At 40.2% G+C, this 18,888-nt stretch overlaps 1 protein-coding gene across 1 annotated transcript in view; it reads right to left on the reverse strand.

The window, feature by feature from the left end:
• Positions 1 to 18,888, reverse strand: part of CLCA4 (chloride channel accessory 4) — a 48,329-nt gene that overhangs the window by 10,381 nt on the left and 19,060 nt on the right. Inside the window, exons 2-7 of the mRNA XM_040232401.1 lie at positions 15,270 to 15,410; positions 14,982 to 15,129; positions 9,387 to 9,495; positions 7,159 to 7,339; positions 6,345 to 6,563; positions 3,460 to 3,687 (exon numbers count right to left, since the gene is read on the reverse strand). Coding sequence (XP_040088335.1) covers positions 3,460 to 3,687; positions 6,345 to 6,563; positions 7,159 to 7,339; positions 9,387 to 9,495; positions 14,982 to 15,129; positions 15,270 to 15,410 — 1,026 coding nt within the window. The remainder of the gene's footprint in view (positions 1 to 3,459; positions 3,688 to 6,344; positions 6,564 to 7,158; positions 7,340 to 9,386; positions 9,496 to 14,981; positions 15,130 to 15,269; positions 15,411 to 18,888) is intronic.

The raw sequence follows: 18,888 nt of genomic DNA on the forward strand, positions 1-18,888 counted from the left end.
ATTTATCTCAGAAAGGCAACTATATTTCATCTTCTTTGACAGCTTTATTGGAAGTGGCTTCTTGATACATCATTTTGAGAAACCGAGTCCAGTCCAAGAGGAAAAAAAATGATAGGCTATCAGTGACTTTCTTGAATTAGTAGTGGAGATGTGTATAGGTTTACAAAGAAGGGTTTACAATGTAAAAAGTCTTACTAATGCTGGTGTCATGATACAATGTGACCAGTCTTGTTTCAATTTTTGCAGGTTTTGAGGCAAAAAATGACTGCTATATATAATTTTCAGTTCAGTCAGTTCAGTCGCTCAGTTGTGTCAGACTCTGTGACTCCATGGATTACAGCACACCAGGCTTCCCTGTCCATCACTAACTCTCGGAGCTTGCTCAATTCATGTCCATCGAGTCGGTGATATCTTCCAACAATCTCATCCTCTGTCTCCCCTTCTCCTCCCGCCTTCAGTCTTTCCCAGCATCAGGGTCTTTTCAGTTCTTCACATCAGTTGGCCTAAGTGTTGGAGCTTCAGTGTCAGCATCAGTCCTTCCAATTAATATTCAGGACAGATTTCCTTTAGAATTGGCTGGTTTCATCTCCTTGCAGTCCAAGGGACTGCAAAGCATCAATTCTTCAGTGCTCAACTTTCTTTATAGTCCAACTCTCACATCCATACATGACCACTGAATAACCATAGCTTTGACTAGATGGACCTTCTTTGAGAAAGTAATGTCTCTGCTTTTTAATATGCTGTCTAGGTTGGTTATAGCTTTTCATCCAAAGAGCAAGCGTCTTTTAATTTCATGGCTTCAGTCACCATCTGCAGTGATTTTGGAGCCCCCAAAATAAAGTCTCTTACTGTTTCCCTATCTATTTGCCATACAGCGATGGAACCAGATGCCATGATCTTAGTTTTCTGAATGTATATTTTTAATATACGTGAAATATGGCTCTATGTACACCAGAACCAAATTAAAATTTAGGAGATGTTTTCATGCATTATAGCATTTATACAGCATCCCCATCACACCCCCCACACACACACACATCTGGGAACAAATGAAGATTCAAAGAGGAAGCAGAGTTCTCTGTCCTTCATGTCTCCCTTGTATTATTTTATTCACTGAACACTCGCAGTGTGTTATTCACTGCACTGACTGCTGGGGATTCAGCAGGAACTACATGGATTTTGTATTCATAGAAATAATTACATTTAAAGATATTTATTGGGATGTGGGTGAGAGACTGAGGAAATATAGAGATGATTGGCAAAGGCAAAACTAAAATAATCAATAAAGAGAAACTATAATATTATAGTGCTACCATTTACTCTGAAGGAGATCAACCCTGGGATTTCTTTGGAAGGAATGATGCTAAAGGTTAAGCTCCAGTACTTTGGCCACTTCATGTGAAGAGTTGACTCATTGGAAAAGACTCTGATGCTGGGAGGGATTGGGGGCAGGAGGAGAAGGGGACGACCGAGGATGAGATGGCTGGATGGCATCACTGACTCGATGGGCACGAGTCTGAGTGAACTCCGGGAGTTGGTGATGGACAGGGAGGCGTGGTGTCTTGCGATTCATGGGGTCGCAAAGAGTCGGACATGACTGAGTGGCTGAATTGAACTGAACCAGCGTCATCTTCCCAAACTATGAAATAATTATGTCTTTTGTGCTTAAAGCCCTTCTGTTGTGTTTAAAATACGAACGTCATCATATTTTTTTGTGGGTTTGAAGAATATAGCCATTTTCTACCCAGCAATTACATTTCATTGCCCTTACTTGCCAAATTCCAGTGTCACTGGCTTCTATCATTTCTTAAATAATTCAGTTTCTGTTCACCTCATTCCCAAGGGACTTGGCCCTTTTCTTTCTACCTGAATGACTGGCTCCTTCTCATCCTCCAAATCTTAGCTTAACCATTACCCTTCATATAGATCCTCTCTTCTAAAGTAGGTTTTGTCCCTCTTTTCCCTCTTACTTAATCACATCACATTTGTTTGGTCACTTCACAAGACTATCTCTACAACCTTCAATTAAAAAAAAATTGATAGATTTATCTGTATATTATCTGTTCCCCAATAAATTAACATGTGAGATTTGCTTCTTACATAAATGTGTTAATAAATTAAAATATATTATGGTTACTCCCTACAGTAAATATGTATTGAATAAATTAAACATGAACAACCCTACAGGCTAACATTCATATTCAATTTTATTGATGAGGTAATTAAAAGCTAGTGAGGTGAAGAATGCTTAAAGTTAGAAATCTGGTAAGTAATCATTGGAGTATGAACCCAGACTTCATGTTAGAAAACTATATTAAAATGCCATTAATTCATAAAAGAGAGACATTTGATAGAGTTGGAAGTGGCAGGAAAAGCTGCATGAAGGATCAAGGATTTTGAAGAATGGATAGAATTTTGGCATACAAAGACAGAAAAGAAGCATTTTAGACAGGGGAATTACATGTATGAAGGCTGTTAGTACATAGGGGCTTGGAGAACAATGTGTGCAGTAAATTGGTTGAAGCATAGAGTATTGGTAAGGGAGAATTGAAAAAAAATAAAGGCTGGCAAGAGAGGTGAGGGCAAGTTTATCATAGAATGAGAAGCTTTTAAATAACATCACACTGAGGAATTTAGACTTTATCTTATGGACTGTGAAGGGACATGTTTTTTAAGCAGGAAAATGATGCAATTGATATTAATTTTGAGCTCAAGATGACCATTTGGATAAAAATAAGATTTGTAATAATAATTAATGTGAATTATATGTTTACTATGTAGTATAATGACTACTGTCCTAAGTACAAACATATATCATTTTGCTTAAGTCTCATAATAATCCTATGAGTTAAGCATTCTTATTTTTCTATATTTTATACATAAGGGATTGGAGACTAATTTCCAAGGAGGCTGAAGACTGTGCCTAGATCACATGGCTAGTAAGTAGTATAGCCAGTACTCTGATGATGTCACAACTCATGTTATGACCAGTATTCCTTACCCTAAGTATGCTTAACAGTTCTTGCTACATCTGGAACTTTGACAGATAAACATTAAGTTTCCCTAACTGAATAAAACAGAAGCTAAAATGAGGATTGCTCTGAAGGAGAATCAAATCATATAACTTGCTTCATTGCTTAAAATTGGATGACTCTTGCTGCTCAAGCCCTCTTATTTAATTAACATTCCTTGAGCACTGACTACTGCATGGTAATAAGACAAAGTCTCTGACCTCATTGGGCTTATACTCCAGTGAAACTGTAATAGTCATTTATTTACCCATTACTTTGCTCATTGATTTCTGTTAATGGAAAGATGGACAAGTGAATTTCTCTATGTGATTAGTTCTCTACTTTTCAGAATTAGTTATGTTAAAATTAGGGAGCAAGTATGAGGAGCATCACTTAACATAAAAATGTTCTAGTAATAAACAAAGTATATTTGAAATATGGTTTTCACCTGAAATCCTGATTCAATTCCACTGCAGATGGAAGTTCCTCCGCTAGCAACTGTAGGTAAACTTTCCAAGAGCTTTCTTCTTTCATTGCTGCTTATGATTTGGATTAGATTACTTTTGATGGAGGCAGAACTATCAAAGTGCACCATCCCCACCCAAGATCCATTTTCAACAGTCTGCAGCAGGAAATGTTGGGCCGCTTGGTTCATTCGATTTAGACGATTAAAAGTCTGAATAAAAATGGGCAATAAAAACAAGTAATTTTTGACAGAAAAGTAATAGAAGCGCACATAAAATGAGTGAAGAGACTTTGTTGTTAAAGGTTTTCTATCAATGGTAATTGATGTTATTAAAGAAAGCAAATTTTTTCAATTGATAAAATTAAAAATACAGTTCTATTTATTATGTAATACATGGTGGTTTGATAGCTAAGTTGTGTCTGACTCTTTTGCAACTCCATGAACTGTAGCCTGCCAGGCTCTCTGTCCATGGGATTCTCCAGGAAAGAATAGTGGAGTGGTTTGCCATTTCCTTCTTCAGGGGATCTTCCTAGCCCAGGGACTGAACCCGCATCTCTTGTATTACAGATGGTCTCCTGCAATACAGGTGGATTCTTTACCCACTGAGCCACCTGGGGAGCCTTACGTAATACATATGTATAGTATATTAAGGAACACAGGTTTTAAACTAGAGCTGATTCTTGGCTTCTAAGCACCTAAATTAGAGGTGTAGAGTATGGTGGAGGTTGGATTGGAACTGGGGGGTGATTACTCAAATGTTAGAGACTGCTTGATTACTCTTGGGATCCTCTGTTCCAGTTGTATCAAGATGAAACTACTCCCCAGGTCCCATAATATCAATATCAAACCAGACCATCATGGACTCCAACTAGAGACAGAAATCTCTCCATCCCCTGGCCACCTGACTAACCAAAAGATGAAATTTACTCTAAATTCCACCTTGCCCATTTCTGCTTCTACACCTAACCACACCCTGCCACATTTCCACTAATGGATTAACTGTAATTGGTTCTTTGGTAACCCACTAGGATTCAAGTCCTTACTATCTAGGTGAATACCCTAGGATGTACACCGTTTCATGCATTGGTCTTTTCCAGTCCCTCAGTACCAATTGACCCGTGGCACCTGTTCCCAACACATGCCCAAGTTTCCCTCTGAACTGCCTAGAAACAAATCACAGTGAGGAACTTCTTCTATAATACATCCCCATCTTAGCGGGTTATGTCTACCATTTTGCTTTACCTTTATTTTATTTTATTTTTTTTTTTAGCGGATGGGGGGGGGCGCCGGGGGCCTCCCACTTATTCTACACCTCTCATGTCTCTTCACCGTGCCAGACTAGAGTCAAGCTCAACAGGGTCTTCTTTCCCCGCTGATTCCGCCAAGCCCGTGCTTTACCTTTAAACTTGACTATGCCTGCACCCTGTCTAGGGAAAACTGTTCATCTTCTCTCCCAATTAAGAATCTCATCTCTCCCCAGGGACTCTTCCTAAAACATTGTTACGTAGTGAGGTCTAGCACTCTGATATTCTTTCTGAAACCCTGTAGTACTGTGGATTATTTCAGCCAGCTGTATCATCTGCTGCCATTTCCACTAACTAATCAACCCCCATTTGTTGAATATATTATTCCTGATCTTTAGCATGCTTTATTCTGCCTCAAATGTGCCATCCTTTTGACACATTCCACCTGCTATTTATAGTCCGTTCATTTCAACAATTTTTTATTGAATGCCTACATGTGATAAACCATATTCTAGACAAAAGGACACAAAGATGAATAAGATACTTCAAGTCCTAGGAGACCTGGTTCCTAGATAAGATGGTTTCAAGTCCGAGAGGTATTCATAAAATAGTGGGAGAAAAATGTGTAATTGCAATATAATATATAGTAATAAGGGGAACCCTGATGACTCAGCAAAGAATTTGCCTGCAATGCATGAGACACAGGAGACATGGGTCCAATCCCTGGATCAAGAAGATCCCCTGGAGGAGAAAATGGCACTCCAGTATTCTTGCCTGGAAAATCCCATGGACGGAGGAGCCTACAGTTCATGGGGTCACAAAGAGTTGGACGTGACTGACTGACTAAACACACAGCCAGGTCACTGTAAAATAACTACAGAAATGCCCTTAGCCCAGCCTGGAAGACCAGCCTATGTCCTGGACAAAGTGGTACGCCAAATATTGAAATATAATTAAGTATTAACTCATGATGGGAAAGAGAGTGAAATCTTTCTTTATTCATCTATGAACTTTTCAAGAATATGGATCTCTATTCCTAAAGCCAAGTACAAGCCTAGTACCATTCTCTTAACATAGTAGAAGGAATGAATGACTGAATCTGGCCATATCTTCTTTATAGTGATGCTTTTTGTCTGTGTCTTTGAGCATAAGGAGGTCATTCCTATAAAGAGTTTAAATAAGAGAAACATGTTAAGAATCCTCTTGGTTGATCTTGTTCCTTGATTTGGAATGTAGTTTGGAAGCTCTGAATTCACTCTTCCTTCATGCCTGTCAAGTATTTTCAATAGATAAAGGGAGTAAGATTAGGAAATAATTACACATTTCAATCTCCAGTTCTGATCCTGCAACAAAAGCTTTACTAAAGACTTAAAAGTTCTCCTTAATAAACTCTCCATTTTCTGGGAAAGAAAATTCTTGGATTAGGTCCTTCTAACTCTTATTACATCCTTCTTTCATTATAATGTTCATTGCCCCTCTTGAGGTCAAGATCACAGGAGGTGACAGTACTTATGCCACCATACATTTTAGAAGAACCCAGGTGCAGGTAGCAGTCAGAATGTTCTTAGACATTCAATCACTGCCCTGTCCCTACATCCAGGAAAAATGGGCCGATGAACTCACCGCCATGCTTCCAGACTTATCAAGAACTAAGCACACAATTCTTTCACTGATCTTTAGCAATGAGAAGACAGGTGGAGGGGGTGGTGCCAACATAGCCGTTGTGTTTTTAAAATCCTCAGAACTGCTGATCACCTCCCATGTGCTTCTATAATCACACATTTTGTTTTGTAGACTTGGAGCTTCTTGGTTATGGTTTTTTTCATTACAAAATTTAGTGACCTAAAAGGTTAACATTATAAAATGAAAAAAAAAATTATATAGGGTGCATTTAAAAACTCACCAACAGATCTGAAAAAATTAAAAACCTTTTCTTTTTTTTTTCAAGTCTTGTTACTTTATTTTTATTTTTTTAATTATTTTTTATTTTACTTTACAATTCTGTATTGGTTTTGCCATACATTGACATGAATCCACCACGGGTGTACATGCGTTCCCAAACATGAACCCCCCTCCCACCCCACTCCCCACAACATCTCTCTGGGTCATCCTCGTGTACCAGCCCCAAGCATGCCGTATCCTGCATCAGACATAGACTGGCGATTCGATTCTTACATGATATTATACATGTTTCAATTCTTTAAAAATGCTTATTGAATGAAATATGATTTAAGGGAGGAAATGTTTTAGGCAGATTTTCAATAATAATAGGTAACACTACTTGGGCGCTTACTATGTGCCAGCCAATGTTCAAAGAATTTTATAATAATACATCTAATCCCTCAGGTCACCTGCATAGATAATTTATAAACATGATAACAAGTCCTCTGATTGTAAATGTATCAACACAAACTGAAGTAACGATCGATATACTTACAGAATCAATACCTTGCATAAACATTATGGATGTCTTTTCAGTTTGATATTTATCAGGGAAGAATTGACAATTTTTTTCATACAGTTTTGTCTTGGAATCAATTCTGCATTCCCTATTTGATACACAGCTGCCTCCTTCACACACATATATTCTATTTAAGCCAGTAATACCTGTGGAACACCTGAAAATACATGACAGTTAGTCTTTGAGGCAATGTAATCATTAAAATTTTTATAAAATATTAAGTGGTCTTCTTGTCAAGGTTGTTAATAATGGTCTTTATCAATATTTTTATTCTTATTTGTATACCACACACATCCTATTTTGGCAGCAAAGTTTAAGGGTTTCCACCAGGTAGCTTATCTGTTTTACAAGAAAATTTTGAGGGAAATCTGAAGTAGACTCTCCTGTCTATGCAAAGAGTGAGTCTGCTGGAATTAAATCTTCTGTTGTCCCACTTATACTAGTGACTGTAGGCTCCCCTTTTCCAAACATCTCTCCCAGTAACCTTGTGATGGTAAATACATTGCAGGAATCTGGAAAAGGCATCTTGTGAAATCATTTAGTCTTGGTACCACTTTAACCTTAGACTTTTTGTGTATTCTTCACTCAAAGAAATTTTCTTCAAAAGAATGAAATGTTGCATAGCTACAAGTGTTTGGATTATTCAAGAAGCATTTTTATGCAAAGTGAAATGTGGCTAGAAGGAAAGACAGTTCTGCCAAGGCCAGTAAAGAATAGTGGAGGAATTTTAGACATATGTCTTATTGCATGGAATTTGCAGCAAGTGACAGTGATTGCAACAAATATGTTGTAATGTTAGTGTAGTTCATCTTTTCAGTGTGTTCCAGTCCAAATTAAAGAAACAAAGACTAGATTTTATTCAGTAATTTTGTAAGTCTTCTAAATATGTCTATGCCTCTATTGCCCCCAAACTCAGCAAACTTAATAGCATTACCTATGTTAACAACTTATAACTCAGTTGGTAAAGAATCCGCCTGCAATGCAGGAGACCCTGGTTCAATTCCTGGATCGGGAAGATCCACTGGAGAAGGGATAGCCTACCCACTACAGTCTTCTTGGGCTTCCCTTGTGGCTCAGCTGGTAAAGAATCTGCCTACAATGCGGGAGACCCAGGTTAGGTCCCTGGGTTGGAAAAATCCCCTGGTGAAGGGAAAGGCTACCCATTCCAGTATTATGGACTGGAGAATTCCATGGACAAGTCAGACATGACTGAGCAACTTTCACTTTCACATGTTAACAACCGTGATGAAAATTTTGTAGCAGAGACTAGGCTTTTAGGAGAATATGACCTAAACAAAGAGCTTCCCAGGTGGCACTAGTGGTAAAGAACCTGCCTGCCAAAGGAGGAGACATAAGAGGCATGGATTCGATCCCTGGATTGGGAAGATCCCCTAGAGAAAGAAGGGCATGACAACACATTCCAGTATTCTTCCCTGGAGAATCCCATGGACAGAGGAGCCTGGCAAGCTACTGTCCATAGTCTGGCAAAGGGTCAGACACGACTGAAGTGACTTAGCATGCATGCATGATCTAAACAAATGTTATCAAAATAATAATCTTTGAAATATGCATCCTAAAACTTGGTGCTATGGTGCTGAGGAAGAATCTTCACTGAAATTTGTACATTTTTTAATAAGTCCCCATCCCCAGAAGGGCATCTAAGATTGATTAAGCAGCTGGCACCCAATTTTACACTTATTACCCCACATATTCTGTTCTCTTGATCTCACAATCAAGAGGATTGTCTACGTAAAGTGTGATGCTTCACAGGTATTTTAACACAAACTTTATTAATCTCAAGAAATTTCTCCTTGGCTCTTTGAAGCTGGCTGATTTCCTACTCAGCTGGCATTCTCCACTACTTATTTTTTCATTCTTTTGTAGTGTAAATAATTTTTACCTCCTAGAACATAGTACAACCCTTTACATAGAACATTAACTTAGCACAAATAAGTTCTGGCAGCTATGGTAGAGAGGTATAAAAATAAATCAACTTGACTGCCAGATGCTCTTGAATCTATGTGTATTTTAAATGGACAAGCAGCTTCTTAAAGGTACATTTTCTTAAAAAACCAAAAAGCTCTGTTTTGTGATATGGCATTCATTACCTGCGTTGGGACAAAAATGAAAGAAAGGCTTTTAAAGAAATCAGTCTAAGGAAAATGTTACTGCCAGTAGTAATTTAAAAATGCAAATAGTCATGCCTTGTTGCTTCAATTTTCCTTGACTTTGCCCTGTAGAAAGGCTCATCATCATTGTACTCATCAAATACTCCCCAGCGGAGATGGGCCCACTCGTGGACGAGCAGTCTACCTGTGGGAAAATATTTCAAATCCAAGAATATATTTTAAGTGACATAACTTGTCCCTCATATTTTAATAAAAAATTTTAAATCCAGAATATTTAAATAGCTGCTAGTATTTGTATTTTGTTTATAAAACATATATGGTGTTACATTTCATTGCATTAATTATATCGCTTCAGCATATTATTTTTTATCCCACATCTAAGTCAACAAACCATTTACTATGTATATGCTAAGGGCAGAACGGTTTGAACTCTGAGTTTTGGTTCAGTTCAGTTCAGTTCAGTTCATTTCAGTCGCTCAGTCGTGTCTGACTCTTTGCAACCCCATGAATTGCAGCACGCCAGGCCTCCCTGTCCATCACCATCTCCCGGAGTTCACTTAGACTCATGTCCATCAAGTCCGTGATGCCATCCAGCCATCTCATCCTCGGTCGTCCCTTTCTCCTCCTGCCCCCAATCCCTCCCAGCATCAGAGTCTTTTCCAATGAGTCAACTCTTCGCATGAGGTGCCCAAAGTACTGGAGTTTCAGCTTTAGCATCATTCCTTCCAAAGAAATCCCAGGGTTGATCTCCTTCAAAATGGACTGGTTGGATCTCCTTGCAGTCCAAGGGACTCTCAAGAGTCTTCTCCAACATCACAGTTCAAAAGCATCAATTCTTGGGCGCTCAGCTTTCTTCACAGTCCAACTCTCACATCCATACATGACCACAGGAAAAACCATAGCCTTGACTATACGGACCTTAGTTGGCAAACTAATGTCTCTGCTTTTGAATATGCTATCTAGGTTGGTCCTTGAGGGTCAAAAAGTCTTAGATATTACTGTGGTTTTTAGCCCTACAAAAGTTACTTCTACCACAGTATAAACATTTATAAAACACACATATGGTATTGAAATTTCATGAAGGTGCAACTTTCAACTACATAATTGCATATAAAACTGCATAATTTAAAAATGTCTACATATGCTTGTTAAGGGTTGATAATGAAAAAAAGGTTGAAAAACACTGCTATAGACAAAATATAATTTAGGATGTCTAATGAGGTGATATTCAAAAGCAGAGACATTACTTTGCCGACTAAGGTCCGTCTAGTCGAGGCTATGGTTTTTCCTGTGGTCATGTATGGATGTGAGATTTGGACTGTGAAGAAGGCTGAGCGCCGAAGAATTGATGCTTTTGAACTGTGATGTTGGAGAAGACTCTTGAGAGTCCCTTGGACTGCAAGGAGATCCAACCAGTCCATTCTGAAGGAGATCAGCCCTGGGATTTCTTTGGAAGGAATGATGCTAAAGGTGAAACTCCAGTACTTTGGGCACCTCATGCGAAGAGTTGACTCATTGGAAAAGACTCTGATGCTGGGAGGGATTGGGGGCAGGAAGAGAAGGGAACAACTGAGGATGAGATGGCTGGATGGCATCACTGACTCAATGGACGTGAGTCTGAGTGAACTCTGGGAGTTGGTGATGGACAGGGAGGCCTGGCGTGCTGCGATTCATGGGGTCGCAAAGAGTCGGATACGACTGAGCGACTGAACTGAACGGAATTGAATGAGGTGAAAGTGAAGACGAACTAAAGAGCCTCTTGATGAAAGTGAAAGAGGAGAGTGAAAAAGTTGGCTTAAAGCTCAACGTTCAGAAAACAAAGATCATGGCATCCGGTTCCATCATTTCATGGCAAATAGATGGAGAAACAGTGGAAACAGTGGTAGACTATTGTGGGGGCCTCCAAAATCACTGCAGATGGTGACTGCAGCCATCAAATTAAAAGACACTTACTCCTTGGAAGGAAAGTTATGACCAACCTAGACAGCATATTAAAAACCAGAGACGTTACTTTGCCAGCAAAGGTCTATCTAGTCAAGGCTATGGTTTTTCCAGTAGTCATGTATGGATGTGAGATTTGTACTATAACTAAAGCTGAGCTCTGAAGAATTGATGATTCTGAACTGTGGTGTTGGAGAAGACTCTTGAGAGTCCCTTGGACTGCAAGGAGATCCAACCAGTCCATCTAAAGGAAATCAGTCCTGAATGTTCATTGGAAGGACTGATGTTGAAGCTGAAACTCTAATACTTTGGGCCACTTGATGTGAAGAGCTGACTGATTTGTAAAGACTTTGATGCTGGGAAAAATTGAAGGCAAGAGGAGAAGGGGACGACAGAGGATGAGATGGTTGGATGGCATCACTGACTCAATGGACATGAGTTTAAGTAAACCAGTAGTTTGTGATGGACAGGGAGGCCTGGCGTGCTGCAGTCCATGGGGTCGCCAAGAATCGGACATGACTGAGTGACTGAACTGAACTGAATGAGGTGATTACTTTATAGTACTTAGCACATATAAACATTGATTAAATTAAAACAATTATTTTTAATTATATATATTCAGCACTGTACTAGATACTAAGAAAGACAGATATGAGTAAGATAGAGTCCTTGAGTAGGATAAGGTTCTAGAGAGTTGAGTCAGAACTAAACTTTTTTTTTCTCTAAGAGTTTCAGGATTAATAGAAGCATAAAGGTTAAATCCAAGCTTGAAATGTGCAAAGAAAAATAAGTACATTTTTGTTTTAGCAATATTAGGAAAAACTTTAGTGGAAATTGAAATGGAGAAGTAGAATTTGAAAATGTAGTCTGGTCCACTACAATATGTGTTTCTCCAACTATAATGGCCTCATGAGACCTGAAAATAGGGGGAAAATGTCACCGTCATGAAGAAGTCATGTTTCTTCTTTAAACCTTCGCTACTCAGTATGTGTTCCCTGACCAGCAGTGTAGCATCACTTGGGAGCTGACAAGACACATAGAATGTTGTGCCTACTCGAGACCTAGTGATTCAGAATTTGGTTATTATTAATCACAAGGCCCCTAAATTACTACTCTACACATCAAAGTTTAAAAACACTGTTTTTAGATTTCTTAGGCAAATGGTGCCAATGAGTGAGCATGAATTATTTATATCCTTGCTGAGAGAGGAAAAAGCTCTCATATCAATGACTGTGATAGAAATTTGGTGAATTTTAAGAAAACTCATATCTGCCTGCATCTGTGGTTCTGTTTTTAGAATAGTCCATGTCAGATTGACTTTCTTTTCAGCTCATGGCTGGTTGCCTGGCTCCCATGGTTTCCTCAGTTTGTTGAAAGAATAGAATTCAGGTACTCGACTCAACGGACATGAGTCTGAGTGAACTGTAGGAGTTGGTGATGGACAGGGAGGCCTGGCGTGCTGCAATTCAAGGGGTCGCAAAGAGTCAGACACGACTGAGTGACTGAACTGAACTGAACTGACCTCACATGTGCTGTGGTGTGCTGTGCTTAGTCGCTCAGTTGTATCCGACTGTTTGTGACCCCATGGACTGTAGCCTGCCAGGCTCCTCTGTCCATGGGGATTCTCCAGACAAGAATACTGGAGTGAGTTGCCATGTCTTCCTCCAGGGGATCTTCCCAACCCAGGGATTGAACCCAGGTCTCCCACATTGCAGGTGGATTCTTTACTGTCTGAATCACCAGGGAACCCCAAGAATACTGGAGTGGGAAGCCTATCCCTTCTCCAGGGCACCACATATCCAAAAGAGTAACTATGTGAGGAGATGATATGTTAATTAGCTCAACCATGGCAATCATTTTAGTATGTACATGTATGTGAAATCATTGTGTTATACATCTTAATTGAATGTAATTGTTGTTAAAAAGCAGTTCCTCTGACTTGGAATTCTATTCCTATCTCAATTATTGGCTCAGCTCCTATTGGCCCTGTTCTTACTTCCAATAGTGTTTCACTGTGTGTGTGTGTGTGTGTGTGTGTATACTTCTAGTATTCACTTTGGAGGCAGCTTCCAGACACACTGAACTGCTGCTTGAAGGTCCAAAAACTCTTTCCAGGGAACTATTGTTTTGCTGTTATCATTTTTACTACCAATTGCATAGATTTTGAAGAGTTTCTTCTTTATCTTATTTCCTCCCAAAGCCCTGTTGTTTTTAAGGCACCGTTTTCCAGAATTTGAGTTCTCCCACAAACATATGTATCACATTATGGGAGAAATACTTGTCTAAGAAAGAGGGGGAAACTGTCCGTTATGGGATGGGGTAAGCTGAGGAGTGTGGGAAAAGAATAAGAGCTCCAGTGGGGGCATTATTTTTAAAAACTGAAGAAAATCTTCCTCTTCTAAGACAGGTGGAGATGGAAGGAGATGGACATGGACATGAGTTTGGAAGTAGAAAGGTAGAAGATAGGGGCTTCTACTTTCTCAGTCAAGGCATTCATTAACTTATAAGGTGGAAAAGATTGGTCTTAAGAAAAGTGATAGATATTTAGAACAACTGTTAGGGGGAATGAGCAAGATGAGAGGAAGCAAGTCCAATCATTGAGTAGATTTGAGAGCTTCATTGACCTTGTGAAACGTGTTTTTTAAAACAATACCAATTAGTTTTATACTTTTCTTTCACAATCTTGGAAAGATACTACAGGAGTCAAAAGAAACTGTCTAGAAATTCAGTATGGAGAAATGGCAAGTTGAATAAAACATAAGGATAAAAGTGGTAAGGGAGTTGTGCTATTTACACTAGTAGGTGACATGACTGACTTGCTGGACATGCCAAGTAGAAAAGAAACTATACCTAGAAAGGCACAAGGGACTAAAGGTGCCAAGTACAACAAACATGGTCAGATCAAAGGAAGGGGGAGAGGTAAGGCTGGAATGGGACGATGGGGCTTTAGGACTGAGGTGGAGAACAGGTCCAGAAAATGTTGAGGACAAGGATTGACTTGTTTGACAAAGATAAAAGACTAAAGAATGATCATTGAAGGGGCAGTGCAAAAGGAAAAGGTGATTCTGGGGAGTGCAAATTTAAGAAGTGTTTTATTGATTAGTGATGAGTTGGACACTGCTTTGACAGGGATATTCATTTTCATCTGAAATATAATGTGCTTTAGTTCACTTCAAACAGTGATCTTAACTCAGATTGAACTAGATGAAATTGTCATTTTCATAGGTAAAAATGATCACTTATAAACAAGTTCATCTGGTTCAAAGAATGGGTTGAATAATAATATCAGCAGCTACCAGCCTATTAGTGTTTTCTCTTGGCCAGGAACTGTCATCTTGGCCCTTTTGATTTTGCCTTGCATCTGCCTTTCATGGAGGTGGCATGTGATTAATACACAGCAATGGAGAACTGAAAAATTAAAATGTGTTCCTAAAGCAAAAAATTTATCATGGCTGTCCCATATTCAAATTTCTGTAGAGACCATACTGAGTACATTTACAAGGATTATCTTGTTTAATGTTTCCAACAATTCTATAAGGCAGGAGCAGCTCCTCTATTCATCATTTTTAAAGGAATTAAGTACAGAAAGTCCTGGTCATTTGTTCAAGGTCAAACAGAAGAGTGACCTTGGAGTTGGGATTTAAGTCTACAAGGCTTGTATACTGAACATGGATATAAATCTATATGTTGCAATCATTGCAAAATATTTGTTTTAACCAAAATTCCTACCTGATGGTCCAAATTCATTTTGCTTGTTTCCAAGTACAAAGTCGGGAGTGAGATGAATATATTCTCCTTTTTTTCCACAGGCTGTGAATTGCTTAGTATATGGTTCATATCTACCTGGGAGTGTAGGTGGAGCAACTCTAACATCAGCCTGAGAATGTTTAAAAAGGTGTTTAAAAGATCAGAATAGAAATTATAACATTTGTCTGAAAAATTCTGAAATGATTAATTAACATCAAATTTGAGAAGCAGCAGAGAAAATATTTTTAAGAGATGCTTTTTGATTCTTACATGTTTGTAGCTTTCATGTTTTGGCCTCTTGTACTGAGTGATGTTCTTCCAGTTCTCTGGAATTAATATTGATACATTTTTGAAAAAAAATCTGTTTTCCGTGGCTTCAAACAGGTAAGTAGATGCATCAATCACCATGTTCTGTTATTATAGGAAAAAAGAGAAGTTAGGCTGGCCAAGGGACAGTAGACTAAATGAACAGGCATTCATCACAAGGCATTTCTCACCTTTAGTCATTACAAAAAAAGCAACTGACTGGTGAGTAGGGTTTCTGATTCAAAAATCAAAATCTGTCATCTGTCAGTTCAAAATTATGACTTAATTTGCACATTTAACAGCTTTCAGTCTTCTATAATCCTACATCAAAAGGCAAATACTTATGTTTGCATTAGGAGGAACTGATTAATATGATAAAGGGCACGAACTTTGGAAGCAGCTAGACTTGGTTTTAATGCTAGCTTAAGCCTCTTGCTATTAAAATTTGACAGGTTTATGTGACCGTTTTGAATCTCAGCCTTCTTATCTATTTAATATGCTCCTACAACCTATCTTTAAGGATGGCATAAACATGAAATGAGTTATAAATAAGTATTCTACACAAGGTAGTCATAAAACTCTTTGATATCATCACTATTGTAATTACTAATAAGGAGCAGCCTTATCTGATGCAAACCGAGAAAAACAGTTTATATGGATGGGTCATAGAAGTTTTCACTGCCTCCCAGGAGAGGCAGTTGGATTGGGAGCACAGGGAGTGAAGTAATGGAAAAGTTCGTAGGAGAGGCAGAGCTTTTTTAGGCAGAGCTTCTTGTTCTGCCATCAAGGTGAAAATAATATATATTATATTATTAGTACCCTCATATTGTTAGTATCCCAAACCCAAAAATGTTAGGATTAATAAGAGAAATAGTAAATCCCATGGACAGAGGAGCCTGGTGGGCTGCAGTCCATGGGGTCGTGAAGAGTTGGACACGACTGAGCGACTTCACTTTCACTTTTCACTCTCATGCATTGAAGAAGGAAATGGCAACCCACTCCAGTGTTCTTGCCTGGAGAATCCCAGGGACCGGAGAGCCTGATGGGCTGCCGTCTATGGGGTCACCCAGAGTCGGACACGACTGAAGCGACTTAGCAGCAGCAGCAGCAGTTCCTCAAAAGAGCTTATTATCTAGTGGAGGAAATAGATGGTTGAAAGGTTCTTTGGTGATCTATTCTACATGATCAAATCCACTGAAAAATTGAGGAATACTGGGTTCTGGATGATGATGTTACCCTATTCATGTTGCTGGCAAACATCACAGTATACAGTGTTTTTTATTTGAAAATACCTCCTCCTTTTCAATTCTTCCTGACCTAAGACCAGAATATAACTCTTCTTCAGAAATTCCAAGGATTTCTTCCTTTTGCTCTGGAAGATGGTCTAGTGTGCTCTTAGTGTACTGAAGAGATCATTAAAGTGATTAGGCTCAGAGCAGGCATCAGCCAGAAGCCAGAGTACAGAGAACTAAAGACCAGAGGGCTGGCTAGTGCTGTGACAAGGTCTTTACAGAGCTCCCAAAGTAGGTTGGAGGTTACTTTTCAATTGATTATAATTATATTTTTCCAAGTGTTCAAGCAAAAACTTGTGAAGTTTCTGACTCCCACTTTCCCTCAACCCTTCTCTATCCCATACATCTAAACTATCAGCAAATTTCTCCATAATACTCTCAGAAAATGTCCAGGATCACAGCACATTAATGATCTCTCCCACAATATCTCCATTCCTATTCACCATCACTTTTCATCTGCTGCAGCTTCCTACTAATGTCCCTTGACACCTCTATGCTCACAGCTTATACGGATGGGTAATAAGTGGAAGCCCTGTAGAGAGTGTCCTCAATGCTGCCATCAGAGTGATCCCAGAATAAGCAAGCTAGAGCACACCAGACCTCTGCTCAGATCCTTCTGTGGATCTCATCTCACTCAAAGTAAAAGCCCAGATCTTTCCAGTGGTCTGGGCCCTGCAACCTCTCCAACTTCAGCTCTCCTCAGTCTTCTTCCTGCTCATTCACAGTTGTTTCCTTGGTCACATCAAACCTGCTGTCACCTCCAGCCACTGCAAATGCTGTCCCCTCCCCAGATTTTTAGTGAGTCTTCCCTCACAGATCTCAGGCCTCTGCCCAGATATCACATCTAGTGAGACATTTCTTGACCACCCTGCATGAAACAGTAACCCACATTCTATCCCTACCCCAGCTCTACAAAGACTGCTTGTCTCCCTTTGCTGATTTATTTTACTACATAGCAACTTACTACTACAGAAATGTTTACATTGATTTTTTTTTTTTAATTATCTGTATCATCTGAAGAGGGTATATACTGAAAGAGATCAAGAGCTTTAAGAAAATTCACTGCTTTCTAGCCTGGAATGCCATAAGCAAGCATTCAATAAATCATTGTTTAAAGAACAGACAAGTCCAGTTGCTAATTTACAGATAGGAAACAGAGGATCGGGGGGCGGTCCTAAGATGGCAGAGGAATAGGAAGGGAAGACCACTTTCTCCCTCACAAATTCCTCAAAAAATCATTTCAACGCGGAGCAAACTCCACAAAACAACCTCTGAAGGCAGGCAGAGGACATCAGGCAACCAGAAAAGCAGATCATTGTCTTCAAAACCAGGTAGGAAAAAATATAAAAGACGAGAAAAGAGACAAAGGAGGTGGGGAGGGAGCTCCGTCCCGGGAAGGGAAGCCCGTCCCGGGAAGGGAATTCTAAGAAGAGAGGTTTCCAAACACAAGGAAACACTCTACCTGCCGAGTCTAAGGCGAGCCTTGGAAACACAGAGGGCAACATAACAGGAAGGAAAAACGAATAAATAATTAAAACCAACAGATTACAAGCCCAACAGTAACTCCCCCAGCGGAAAAGCCGCGCAGACGCCTGCAACCGCCGCTAGCAAGTGGGGGCAGGGCAGGGAAGCGCGGGAGACGCGGGCTGCCGCGCTCGGTAAGAAGCGGGCAGAAACGCCCCACGCGTAACCAGAGCGAACGAACTTGGGCGAGCAAACCAGGCTGGGGGATAGCTACCACGCGAAAAGCTGGAACATAAGACCCCGCCAGGACCGCGCACAGAACAAAGGACTGAACGGAAATAGCCGGCTGCAGACCATCCCCCGCCGGGGACAGGCAGCCAGAGCTGTAAGGGCTGGAAAGGGGCAATCGCAGCCCCGGAGAGACTACCCAAAAAGCGGCAGGCAGGCTTCTTAGCTGAGACTTCAGGGGATGCAGGACAGTCACCGTCCGCCTCACAAGGAGCGCCAGCAGTACACCCGGAAAACTGAGCAGTAGAAACAGAGAAGGGGACAAGTCCCGGCGACCGCGCTCGCCAAGCTCCCGAGCTGCTCGGACCCGGGAGGGGCGCAGAGCGCAGTCCCAAACAAGTTTGTGCCTCTGAGGGTTACCTGGGCGCCAAAACCCAGCGGCTTGGACCGGGGAGGTGCGCGAAGCCTGGGGCCTCGGATGGTTCCTGGCTGAGCTCCATGGAGCCGGAGCGGTTTGTGCGTCGTGGGGAGAGACAGGTCCAGCGGGGTTGAGACGCTGTGTGCCCACGACAGTGCTATTTGTTTGCAGCATCCCCCCC

Source organism: Oryx dammah, unplaced genomic scaffold (genome assembly GCF_014754425.2).
Source record: "Oryx dammah isolate SB20612 unplaced genomic scaffold, SCBI_Odam_1.1 HiC_scaffold_28, whole genome shotgun sequence".
Lineage (NCBI taxonomy): Eukaryota > Metazoa > Chordata > Mammalia > Artiodactyla > Bovidae > Oryx > Oryx dammah.